Genomic DNA, 12,789 nt, shown 5'->3' on the forward strand with positions numbered 1-12,789 from the left:
GTGTGTACCTGCGCGGGTATGGTCATGTGAGGCATGGAGGACATCAACGACTGCAGCATGGTCCCGAGGTCCCTTAGTTGGGCTTCCATGGCTGTGAGTCTGGCTTGCGTTTCTTGGTCCAAGGTCCGCGCCGCAGCTGTGATTGGACCAGTCGGCGTCTCCGCGTAGTTGGGCCACCGGTGGGGGTCAGGCGTTTCCGTCCACTGGTCAGCTCCCTCGACTAGGGAGCGAAACAGCTGGTTCATCCCTCCATCCTCCACCGCATTTCTTGCAGTTGGGCTGAAGCTCCACGCCTGTGGCTGGGGTGCGATGTGGGGCAGGGAGGTCTCCGCGGGTCTTGGGAGGTATGTTGCTCCCTCCCGTGGTCGGGTCGCCTCCGCCTCCCTCCGGGGGTGGGGCTGAGGCTCAGGGTGGGCCGGGAGGGTGTCCGTGGCTCCTGGGGTCCGTGTTGCCTCTGGCCACGGTCGGTTCTCCTCCACCTCTCACCGTACGACTCGCCCGTCCTGGCTGCAACGCGTCAGCTCCATCGCTCTCTGCTCATGTTCTTCTCGCCGTCTGTTCCTCCCTCAGCTCGTTCTTGTCCGGTGGGGCTTGGCGAGGTCGAGTTTAGGACTCTCAGCTTTATGTCATGCACTGCCTACTACTGAGTAAAACACAGACACTAAATTAGGGAAGATTAGGTTCTGGTTTATTTCAGCATAGTGCATAGCTAGAAAAAGCTGAGAGTTAAGGGAGCGCGCCGGTACAGGGTTTAAATAGCCCACCCCGCGCCGGTCAGCGCCCCCCCACCTTGTGTTGTGTCATCCCCCCAAGTCCTGTATGCTTCGTTGCCGGTAGGTGAGGGGTCGCGGGGCCCCTGCTGGTGCCCCGGGCTTCTCTAGTAATCGTTTTCTTCCTCCGGCCAGTGATTGCTTTCAGCTGGGCGATATCCTTTGCGTTCCTGCTGACAGCTCCAGGCGTGCCTCGTGATTCGCCCTGTCTTTGTCGCTCTTTCTTCCCCCTTTGTGTTCTCTTGACTGGATTTTCCGGCCGGGGTCGTTCCCTTCTCCTCGGGGTCTGTGTCTGTTGTTGTGCGTCGCTTTGCTTATCTTTTAATCCCTTGCTCTTGTTTCTGTGGTATTGTTATGTGTGCCGTTGTGCTGATGCATTCAGCTCAACGGTGCTCATGACGTTATATATAACATTTTTGCCTCCAATGCAAAATGAAATAAAAACACAACTCTCTGAATGTTGAAACTCCAATTAGAATTCCATCAGGGGCTACTCACAGGTCCCTAATATCCCTTTCCCAAACCAATACATAAAGCAATGCTCTTTTTTTTTTAATACTTCTGATAGGATTATCCCATCCCAAATGCTCACAAAAAACTGGAACATAGTGAAAAGTGTATACTGAATTACTGTATGCATAATAATGGGAAAAGTGCACTCACTCATTGTTGTTTGCCTGTGAAATACACATATTAAAAACATTGCACACTAAATAATAATCCCTTCTCACCCCTATGGGTGGCATGTGTCTTCCTCAACCTCGGGTCCTCTACCAGAGCCCTGGGACTTTGAGGGTTTTGTGCAGTATCTTAGCTGTTCCTAGCACTGCATCTTCTGGACAGAGAGCTCTGACATTGTTCCTGGGATCTGTTGGAGCCCCTCTCCCAGCTTGGGAGTCACAGCCCCAAGTGCTCCTATTTTATTTCATTTCATTTCATTTTATTTCATTCATTTCATTTCATTTTTTATTTTTATTTTTATTTATTTTTTATTTTATTTTTATTTTTTTATTTTATTTTATTTATTTTTCTGTGTCTAATTTATATAGACTCCCATCTCACAAAATCAGTAACTGGGGAGCATACAACAAATTCAGCCAAGACCAACTAAAATGCCAGTTGCTGTGACAGGCAGGCAGAAGACTCGCTTTCTCTCTCTCTCTCTCTCTATATATATATATATATACACATATACATATACATATACATACATACATACATACACATACATACACACACACACACACATACATACATGCATACATACACACACATACATACATACATACACAGACACACACACACACATACACACACACATACACATACATACACACACACACACACACACAAACATGGAATTGATAGATAATAAATAAAAACCTGGAAATATATAATCAACTGTAGTTAAAAGGATTTAAGTCTGAAAAAAAAAGACTAAAAGAAATGGAAATTAAGTTCTTTGTCCATCCAAGTAATTTGAACTATAACTTCTCTGCAATGGGAAATATATTTCCCATTGAAAATGCACAGTTATTTCCTGTAAGGTATGATAATGATGTTGTCTTTGCAATATTGTAAAGAACCTATAATTTTGCAGCTATGAAGATCTGGCCCCCACTTATCAAATTAACCCTGTTTAATCCTTTTCTCAAGTGCCTAGAGACTCTGATGCAGCTATTAGAAAAGCCATTAATTACCTCCAAGCCAGATCTATATCCTAGATCAGATGCTTTACGTGGTAAAATTCCAATTCAAATGTAACAGTTATCAGTCAGGTTAGCCCATAATGTTGAGGGACACTTGGATAATACAGGAATGTGTGAATTGATATCTTAATAGTTTTTTTTTTAATCCATTCAATTGTGTCTGATTCTCAGAGACTGCCTGGATAAGTCCCTGCAGTTTTCTTGGCAAGGTTTTTCAGAAGTGGTTTGCCATTGCCTCCTTCCTAGGGCTGAGAGAACTTGACTGGCCGAAGGTCACCCAGCTGGCTTTGTGCCCAAGGTGGGACTAGAACTCTCGGTCTCCTGGTTTCTAGCCTGATGCCTTAACCACGACACCAAACTGGCTCTTGTCTCAATAGTACACATTCACAAAAAATGATGATATTTATGGTCTTCCTGCTACTGCCACAGACAGTATGCTTGTCCTCAAATGGGAAATGTCATGTTGGTGAACCCCTTCCTATTCTTCACAAGTACTTTAAGTCAGGAAACTTCATCACTGGTGGCATCATGTCTCAGGTTTACATCCCTTCTGAGCAAATCACATTTATCAGGCATCCTTCTCAAGATCTGAACACTGAAGTCATGTAAGGAATTGCTGTTAATAACACCAAATGTTCAGAAGCTTTTTGAGACCTGGTGAGGTCTAAGGGCAGAATCTTGCAATGAGTCTCCTTTTCTTCTCACCATGTTCTCTCTCAGTGACTTTTAAATGGGAGTGAAAGCAGAACCTAACAACTTGAAATAATTCTTGGTATTGCAATTTGATGGATACATTTTACTGCTTTGAATGATAAGCTGATTCTTATAATTGTTTCAGATAATGAAATATACATTTGATGCCTCCCCCCTCATTTTGTGGGGCCCTAGTTACTTTCTTTGAAAGAGGTCAAGAGGGACAGTGAGTTTATCTGAGACTTTCATTTTCTGTACTTTGCATCTTTCATTAATTTGTTTTTTTTTTCCCTTCAGCACTTTGGACCATTCAGAAAACATTAATTTCTAATGCCCCAAATACTAAATAATTTGGAGAGGGGCATAAAATTAGGGGAAAAAAAGGAAGAGAAACAAGGTAGAGTGGCTGGATTCCTGAATATCAGCAATCTGAACTACAGCAAGTTAATTTAGAATATACTTATTTTTGTTTTCATTCACCAGAAAGCTCTCTGATCTAGTTTTATCTATAATTAATCCATATTAACTATACATCATACATATTAATACACTAGGTTGTGAACATTTTACCTCAACAGTTAAGTTCATGTTTATTTCAGTCAAAAATCAGCGTAAAACTTTTATCTCAACATTTCTGATAACTTATACTTGGTTTTAAAAATTGATTTTTTTTTGGTAGAGTGAAAGCATATCTTCCTCCTTCTCCTTCTTACTCTCCTCCTTCTTCTCTTTTCTCCGTCACCTTCTCCTTCTCCCTTTTTCAGCATAGGGTAAATATAAATATATTATTTTGTCATATTATTTTCGCAGATATTTTTCCAGATAATGTATATTTCCCATCGTAGGTTCCTGACTCATAACTACCAGCACATCCTGGCCTTGGCTTTTGCCATAAAGGAGATCAATGGACATCCCTCAATTTTACCAAATGACACCCTTGGTTTCCACATCTATAACAGCCATTTCAGTGCAAGCTGGACCCTCCATGCCTCATTGGAACTTCTTTCTTTGCAAGTATTGGTACCTAATTATAAGTGTGACATCCAGAAGAATTTGGTAGCGGTCATTGGTGGGCCAAGCACTAACATTTTTCTGCACATGGCACTCATTCTCTCCTTGTATAAGATTCCACAGGTAAGAAGATGTTAAGGAACTGAGAAGGAATTCAGTTCTCTTGATTTGCTTAGAAACAGAAATTAGCCTGAAAGAGCTGCAGACAGTTTGACCTGCATATTATACATTTGAAAGCACACAGCACACCAAAACAGAGATATAATTTTATCTGTTCCCTTCCCTCCCCTCCCCTCCCCTTCTCTTTCTTCTTTTCTTTCTTTCTTTCTTCTTTTCTTTTCTTTTTTCTTGAGATGGCATATGGATCTGTTACAGTGCTGAATAAGAAAATGCAGGATGGTGTCTTTTACCAGATGTTCCCAAAGGGGGACTATCAATACAACGGGATTCTTCAATTGCTGCTTCATTTCCATTGGATCTGGATTGGTGTGATTACTCTAGATGATGATAATGCAGAAACCTTTGTGCAAAATGTGCTTCCCTCTTATTCCAAGAAAGGCATATGCTTCGAGTTTGTAGGAAAGTTGCCTCCATTAACATATCTCACTGGCTTCAACCAGATGATTGAAGAAGGCTTAGGAACTTTAAAAATTATTATGGAGAAAACTGCCAATATTTTGTTCATTCATGGAGAAATTCATACCATGATGGTTTTGAGACTGCTGCTCCATCTCTCAACATTTGGAGATAGGCCAGTAGAGATAAAGAATAAAGTATGGATTATGACAGCCCAGATGGACTTCACATCATTACCCCTTCAAAGAAATTCAGACATATATTTTCTCCATGGTGCTATGTCATTTGCATTTGAATCAAAGGAAGTTCTAGGTTTCCAGCAGTTTGTTCAGAACAGGAACCCTGTCTCCGAAAAAGAAGATGATTTTATCAGGACTTTCTGGGAGCAGGCATTGCTTTGTTCATTCCCTACCTCTGGAAAAGGCCAACCAAATGAGAAGATGTGCACAGGAAAAGAAAAGCTAGAATCTCTTCCTGAATCTGTTTATGAAATGAGCATGACTGGCCTCAGCTACAGCATCTATAATGCTGTGTATACAGTGGCACATGCTTTACATGACATGCTTTCATCCACATCACAAGGCAGAACAATGATGGTTAAAGGGAGGAGAAAGAATTTGAATCAATATCCATGGCAGGTATTTACTTGGTCATTATCCTGCAAAATCAGAGAAGCTCACAATAGTTTTGCAGGCAACCCCAAGTATCTGAACTAGTAAAAGGCCCTTTTGTAATGCTGGTTTTTCCCTCAGGCTTTGGTCTGGAGTATTGACTGAAGCTACTGTACCTTTAGGAATATATGGTGGTGTATTGATTAGAGATTTTGGCTGCCAACTCATTGTGGTGAATTGGGTGGCCATACAAGAGGATGGATGGAAGGAAGGAAGGAAGGAAGGAAGGAAGGAAGGAAGGAAGGAAGGAAGGAAGGAAGGAAGGGTTATATCTCTACCAAGAGGAGTGTTTTGATATACAAGTGTTCTTTACATTTCATTGTCTTCATGTTTCCTAGCTTCTAATGCTAGCAAAGTCCTTTTCATCCATGATGAGAAGCAGCATAGCTGGTATACCTGTAGCATTTACAAGGTTTGGATATATTGTGGTGTATGCTTTCTATCACATGTGCTTATCCACATGGCAAGCTAGAACAATGAAAAAAATGAGATAGTGGTTTTCTCAAACAGCATCTTTGGCAGGTATCGATTGAGTCTTCATCTAAATTTCTAAAGATTGGAACGTGAGTTCAAAATTTCAAATTAATTCTACAGGACCAGATGTTAGTCATTTGGTCTACATACTGTACAGTAACTTACCATCTATTTTTAGTTGGCTTTTTCATTGGTGTTTTCTGATTTTTTTTCTGTGAATTAGTTTTGGGAACTACATATTGCTCATTTTTATGTAATTGAAATTGTACCTTGGCTATTTTATTGTTCTGACTACGAAACCACCAAGAATACCTTGTCTGTGGTGCTCCTACCACCTATCCCCACAACTGAATGATACAAGCAATATGAAGAAAGATATATAGTTCACATGTTCAGTGGACTGTGTTCACATGTAGCCTTAGTCTATATAAGGCATACCTCTTGAAATTAACAGAACGTAACAGAGCATCTAACTCAGGTCCTATGGATTTCAATGATTCTGCTTAATTAACCTGATTTTTTAAATCTTTACACCTTTTAACATTTTAATTTATTTTTATTTTCTTTACTGATTTAGCTCCACCACTTTCTGAGAGGTGTCTCATTTAACAACAGTGCTGGAGAAAAAATTTCCTTTGATCAAAATGGTGAAATCATGGCTGGATTTGATATTATCAATTGGATCACATTCCCAAATCAGTCCTTCCGAAGAATCAAAGTTGGTAAAATAGATCCCAAGGCTCCATCAGACCAAATGTTTTCTATTCGTGACAATGTTCTTATATGGCCCAATAGGTTTAACCAGGTAAAATCTGGGCACAATACAAGTTGTGGACAAAATTTTATTATATTTAAAAGGTGCTGTTGAGACATGGATATATATTTTTTTAATGGCTTGGTTTTAAGAAAATGAAATAAATGTTTTCCAGTGAAGAAATTTCCTCTGGATTGAAACTTGATCAGCGGAGTGCAAACAAAATAAAAAAGCAAGAATTCAACATTCAGAAATTCAGAAGATTCCTTTTCTTTTTGGAATAATTTCCATTGGTCCAAATTTTTAAGGCAGATTCACATGTCTTGAATCAAGATTAGAACTGCAACACTGTGATCGATTTGACTGTCTATTTTAACTTGCAGAGACTTATGATAGAATAAAAGTGCAACTCTCTTTGAGTAGACAAACCATCCTCTAGTTGGGGAGTCAGGTGTATATGTCTAGTAGGGTTGTGCATGTCTTGAAAATGATTATAAAGAAGTGATTTGAACATGCTGGAGCTACAGTGCAGGAGGCAAAAAATATATATAATTAAAGTTTCAATAAGTGGATTAAAAACAGTGTGGCTGAAATGAGTTCACTCATTAAAGCTGCCATGTCTTTTTTCATTCTTACAAGTAAGCCTAGGGGGAAAAAATGTGACTCCTTTAAGGTGTCATGATAGTCCTGTTCCCATGTATTTCAACACATGTAAAGAGCTTCCTGAAAATTTCAGGAGCCTCATCTGAAAAGGTCCAATTTTTGTAAGACTTCCAAGGTTTGGAAGTATTTCCAACAACACAACTTTAGAAATAAAAGTCTTGGTTGATAAATATATATTTTGAAGCTGAGTAATTTCACCATGAATTAGGGAAGTATGAAGAATAGATTTTATTTGCTGAAGACAATGGAAAAAAAATAAACACAAGTATTTAAGGATGCCATTTATCATTAAAGAAGATTAATCAATAAAAGCAATAGTCTCTTTGTCTATAACTCATCCCAGCTAGTAGAATGTTTCCACATCTGACAAAAGTCCTATATTCTGGGGTAATATTTATTTAATTACCCAAGACATTTCTAAGATCAAATAGTATAGTTATAATGTATATAGTAATGGTTGTAGAAATCCATTCAATAACAAAATCCAGAGAAAATAAAATTTGGTCAGCATCAACCCATCAGCCATAGAATTGATAGATACCACTTTTCAAACCTATGCTATAAATGATTTTTTAAATAAATAAAAAATGCCATCTTGTTCATTTATGGACAGGCACTGCCCCTTTCTGTGTGTAATGAAAATTGCTATCCAGGTTCCTTCAAGAGAAAGAAGGAGGGCAAGCCATTTTGCTGCTATGATTGCTTTCCATGTCCAGAAGGCCAGATTTCAAACCAAAAAGGTAAGGATGTAAGAGAATTATAGCAATTTAATCTCAATAAACTTTAGATTCTTATCATAAATTTAAGATTAACTTTCAATATGTGTGGATTTTCTAAGAGGAGTTTAGAGAGTGCAATTAACATGAAGACAATGGCTAAGTTATTCAGTGATTCAGAGATTAGGCCATGGCTAAATTATTCAGTACAGCATTTGTGTCAAAGGCTCTGCAGACAATCAATTGATAAGCCCCTTTCAAGGTGGCTGAGAAACATGGGTTATCTATAGAACTTCCTACTTTCATATACCCTGTACTTTGGAGGTTCTTCTTTTAGCTGCTTAAAAGCTTGTCCTTCCTCTCTCCTTTATGAAGCCTCTTTACATATTGATTTCCCATAACCTTTTAGGAGGTTGAACTGTTTTATTTGTGCATATGAGCACCCCCGAGAGTGGGAACCTGATCAATGATTAGCGAAGCTGGTTTTATAACTGTAACAGAAAGGAGATTTATTTGCAGGAAATATGTTACAGGGTTAGACCAAGCCTAGAACCTAGCTAACCACATCCTAAGAGGAGAAAGATCAAGCAGCAAGTGCTTGTTGCACGTGCCAGGAAAGAAGGGCAGTAGATACTACTTTCCAAACTTACGCTATAAATGACTTTTTAAATAAATAAATAAATATTGCATCTTGTTCATTTATGGACAGGCACTGCCCCTTTCTTTGTGTAATGAAAATTGCTACCCAGATTGCTATCCTGTAATGATTGCCTACCCCAAACACTCAGACTCACAGGAGGTTACTTAAATGAAATCTGATTTATTAGGGAAATTATGGCAAATACAAAGAAAGCTGAGAATGAGCAAAAGTGCGCAAAATACAAACTAAATCCCCTTGCTGGAGTAAAACCCCTCCCTCGCCCACCCATAGCAACCACCCCTTCCCAGGTGCTGGAAATCATTAGCTGCAGCCTGGGAAAGCAACCTTGAATCCATGACTTAACCCAAACACATTCCAATACAGCAGCCAAGAGATAACACCTCGGCCGAGTGGAATTATCCACTCGCTCCTGAGAGTAAGCCCCCTCCAAGGAAATGGCATGCAAGGCGTTACGATGTACCAGGCACATTGAAACGGTGAACATGACATATCCACTCTGATTTTCATATAGTCATACATCAGAAGCATAGTTGTGGATGATGCTGAATCAGGAACAAAGCAAATCAGAATCATCCATTCCACTTTTTGTGGGATGAGAAATATACCAAATGGCCACAATACATAGGAATTTGCACAGAGTCAATGCATACTCCTCTTTAAAACTGCCCAGAGTGAGTGAAATGGGCAGTGACAAAATTAGAAATATCAATCAATCAATCAATCAATAAAAAGAAAAGAACAACAAAATGGCAAAAAATAATCCAAGCATCAATGAAGAACATAACTAGCCTCAGGACATAAATGGAGTACTGAAGTGGGACAGCTTCTATCTATAATCATGCATACATGCCAAAGCTTGTAAATCATACATCAGTTTGAGATTTTAAAATTACAATAGCATGGCGAGGCTTCTGGAGGTTTTTCTCAAAACATCGCTACAAATTTGAGCATTGTTTGCAGAAACAATAGAGATATCAATATTTGGTTTGGTTGTTTTTTTCAGATATGGATGTCTGTTTCCAGTGTCCAGAAGATCAGTATCCAAATCCTGAACACAATTTGTGCATTCCAAAAACAATGAGCTTCTTGTCTTATGAAGAACCTTTAGGGAGTGGCCTGGTCATTCTTACTTCTTCTTTTTCTGTCATAACAGTACTAGTGCTTTGGATTTTCCTTAAGCACCAGGACACTCCCATAGTTAAAGCCAACAATGAGAACCTCAGCTTCATTCTCCTCATTGCCCTCTTGCTCTCATTCCTCTGTGCTTTCCTATTCATTGGCCAGCCTAAAAAGATAATGTGCCTTCTTCGACAAACTGCCTTTGGCATAGTTTTCTCTGTGGCAGTTTCTTCAGTGTTAGCCAAAACCATCCTTGTGGTTCTGGCCTTCATGGCAACCAAGCCGGGATCTGGGATGAGGAAATGGCTGGGAAAAAGGATGGTCACCTCCATTATTGTTTGTTGCTCATTTATTCAAGTTACCATTTGTGTTATATGGCTGTCAATATCTCCCCCTTTCCCAGATTTTGACCTGCAGACAATGGCTACAGAAATTGTCTTGGGATGTAATGAAGGATCTGTCTTCATGTTCTACTGTGTCTTGGGCTATATGGGCTCCTTGGCCATTATGAGCTTCACGGTGGCTTTCCTAGCAAGGAAATTGCCTGATGCTTTCAATGAAGCCAAGTTTATCACCTTCAGCATGTTGGTCTTCTGCAGTGTCTGGGTGTCCTTTGTTCCAACATACTTGAGCACAAAGGGCAAATACATGGTGGCTGTGGAGATCTTCTCCATCATAACATCTAGTTTTGGGTTACTGGGCTGTATCTTTTTCCCCAAATGCTACATTATTTTGATTAGGCCTGAAGGAAATAACAAAACAATTCTCAGAAGAAGAAAGAATTGAAAAGGAAAAGTATATGAGCAACTTGAACCTAAAATTCATCCAGAGTTCCGGATAGTCTAAAATTCAGCCACACATTTTTTTATGTCATTGACAGAAGATGGTAGACCTTGCCTGACCATTACAAGGATGAATGTAATGGCAACATGGACCATTGTATTTCAAGGAGTTTAAATGACATATTTTGATTTTTCTCCTTCACACAAAGAAGCTTAGACTTTATTTTGAGTTATACTAATGTTTAGCTGGTTTGTTTTCTATTTCTGTTTGAAAAGTGGGGGAGAAGAGAAAATCCCAAGATTGTTTATGTTAACACTAGCTTATCTATATAGGTTCCCAGGCTCTTTGATTAAACAGGTGCTCCAGACCCTGGGAACTATCAAGTCAAAGTCAGATCCTGCAGTCTCAGTACCATGCAAACAGGGTCACCAGGTTTTAGGGCCAGCTTTATGCTTCTGTTTAATCTGTCTAAACTATGTTTCTGTTTAAATCTGTTTGCTTAAGTTAATAATAAAGCTTAAAATCTCTTTATCCACTGGTGTGCTTATTGTCTCTGGATCTAAAAGAACCAATTGTCTGAGCACCTGATCACTGCTTGGACACTTGACAGAACAATGAGATTCTAAAAATGGGGGGGGGGGAGGTTGAAGGGCAGGGAATGGGATTGTTTAGGGACCTTGTCCACAACACTATCCACACTGCACTCATGTTCTGGAAAATGTAAGGTTCAAGAGGGACATGTACTGCCACCACCTGAAGTCATTAGGTAGAAAGGCAGGCAGTATATTCTTGAATACTTACCAGTGGTGGGACTTTTGGTGGATATATGGTGGCTTGAACAGTTCCTTTTGAAGTGGAGCTGACTACATGTGCTTCCTTTATGGATTTAGGCTGGTTCCTGGTGTCCAAAGAATTCTCTGGATCCTAGGAGAATCCTGGAAATCATCCCCTTTGTCCTCCAGACAGCTGGGGGGGGGGGGGAGATGTGAAACAGAGTTCCTGTAATCAACCTGGGATTGCAATAGCTGAGGTGGGAATGTCATCTTGTTCTAGGCTATGTTGAAGAGAAAAGTGACCACCCCATTTCTAAAGCACATTATTCTTCTGCTTATTTGCTACTTAAGAGAAGCTCTTTACAGTGAAGAAAAACTATTTCTCTTGGTGATTCTCATTATCTCTTGGATTTCTTGTTTTAGTGAATGGCATAGAAGTTTGTGCTTTGTATATATTGCAAAAAATTCCCAATGTCATGAGTGCCGTTGAGCTAAAGTCATCAGCGCAATGGCACACATGACAATGACAAGGAAATAGGGGAAGGGGTACAAGTTAAGTAGCCATCAACCCACAACGACTAACGGCCAACAAACAATAGCCAAACAGATCACAGAGCCACCCAAGCCATCAGCGGCAATACAACGGGGATCGCCCAGCTGAAAGCAATCAGCAGAGGAATGGAAACCTGATGATGGGCGATCCCGGAAACCCTCACCCACCGGCAGGGCAACGCATGGGACAAAGGGGGGTGACGTGACCGTGAGCGAGGGGGCGCTGACCGGCGCGGGGTATTTAAACCCCGCACCGGCGCGCTCCTGTCACTCTCAGCTTTTTTCTACCAACGCTGTACCTGCCCTGCAATAAACCAGAGCCTGATTCGCAAACCAGTGTCTGAATGTTATTCAGAGGGAGGCAGCGCATGACATAAAGCTGAGAGTCATAAACTCAGCCTCGCCGAGCCCCACCGGACGACAACGAGCCGCGGGAGGAGTAGACGGCGAGAAGACCAGCAAGATGAGGCCGGAACGGCGCGGGCAAGGAGGGCGAGCCGCGCGGCAAGAGACAGAGGAGGACCGACCAAGGCCAGAGGCACCGCGGACTCCCGGAGCCATGGACGCCCACCCCACCCGACCCGAGCCTCAGCTCCAACCCCAAGGGGAGATGGCGACGGAGGCAACCCGACCGCGGGAGGGAGCAGCACGACTTCCGAAACCAGCGGAGGACCCCGCGCCCCACATCGCACCCCAGCAACGGGCATGGAGCGACAGCCCCACGGCGCTCAACACGGAGGAGGACGACGGAGACACCCATCAGACGGCGGAGGAAGCGGACCCGCGGCAGAGGGACGATGAACCCCGCCGGCAACCCACCCCCGAGGACGCGCCAACGGAACCGGCCCCAGCGGCGGCGCGGGC

At 41.4% G+C, this 12,789-nt stretch overlaps 1 protein-coding gene across 1 annotated transcript; it reads left to right on the forward strand.

Annotated features, from left to right (window-relative positions):
• The first annotated feature begins 3,007 nt into the window (after positions 1-3,007).
• LOC134497021 (vomeronasal type-2 receptor 26-like) lies at positions 3,008-10,603 on the forward strand. Its single transcript, XM_063302735.1, has 6 exons — positions 3,008-3,084; positions 4,018-4,306; positions 4,537-5,397; positions 6,482-6,709; positions 7,935-8,061; positions 9,702-10,603. Exons 1-6 carry the CDS (start codon positions 3,008-3,010, stop codon positions 10,601-10,603), a joined length of 2,484 nt encoding a protein of 827 aa, XP_063158805.1.
• The last annotated feature ends 2,186 nt before the right edge of the window (positions 10,604-12,789 follow it).

This window comes from Candoia aspera, chromosome 4, assembly GCF_035149785.1.
Source record: "Candoia aspera isolate rCanAsp1 chromosome 4, rCanAsp1.hap2, whole genome shotgun sequence".
In the NCBI taxonomy this organism is placed as follows: Eukaryota; Metazoa; Chordata; class Lepidosauria; order Squamata; family Boidae; genus Candoia; species Candoia aspera.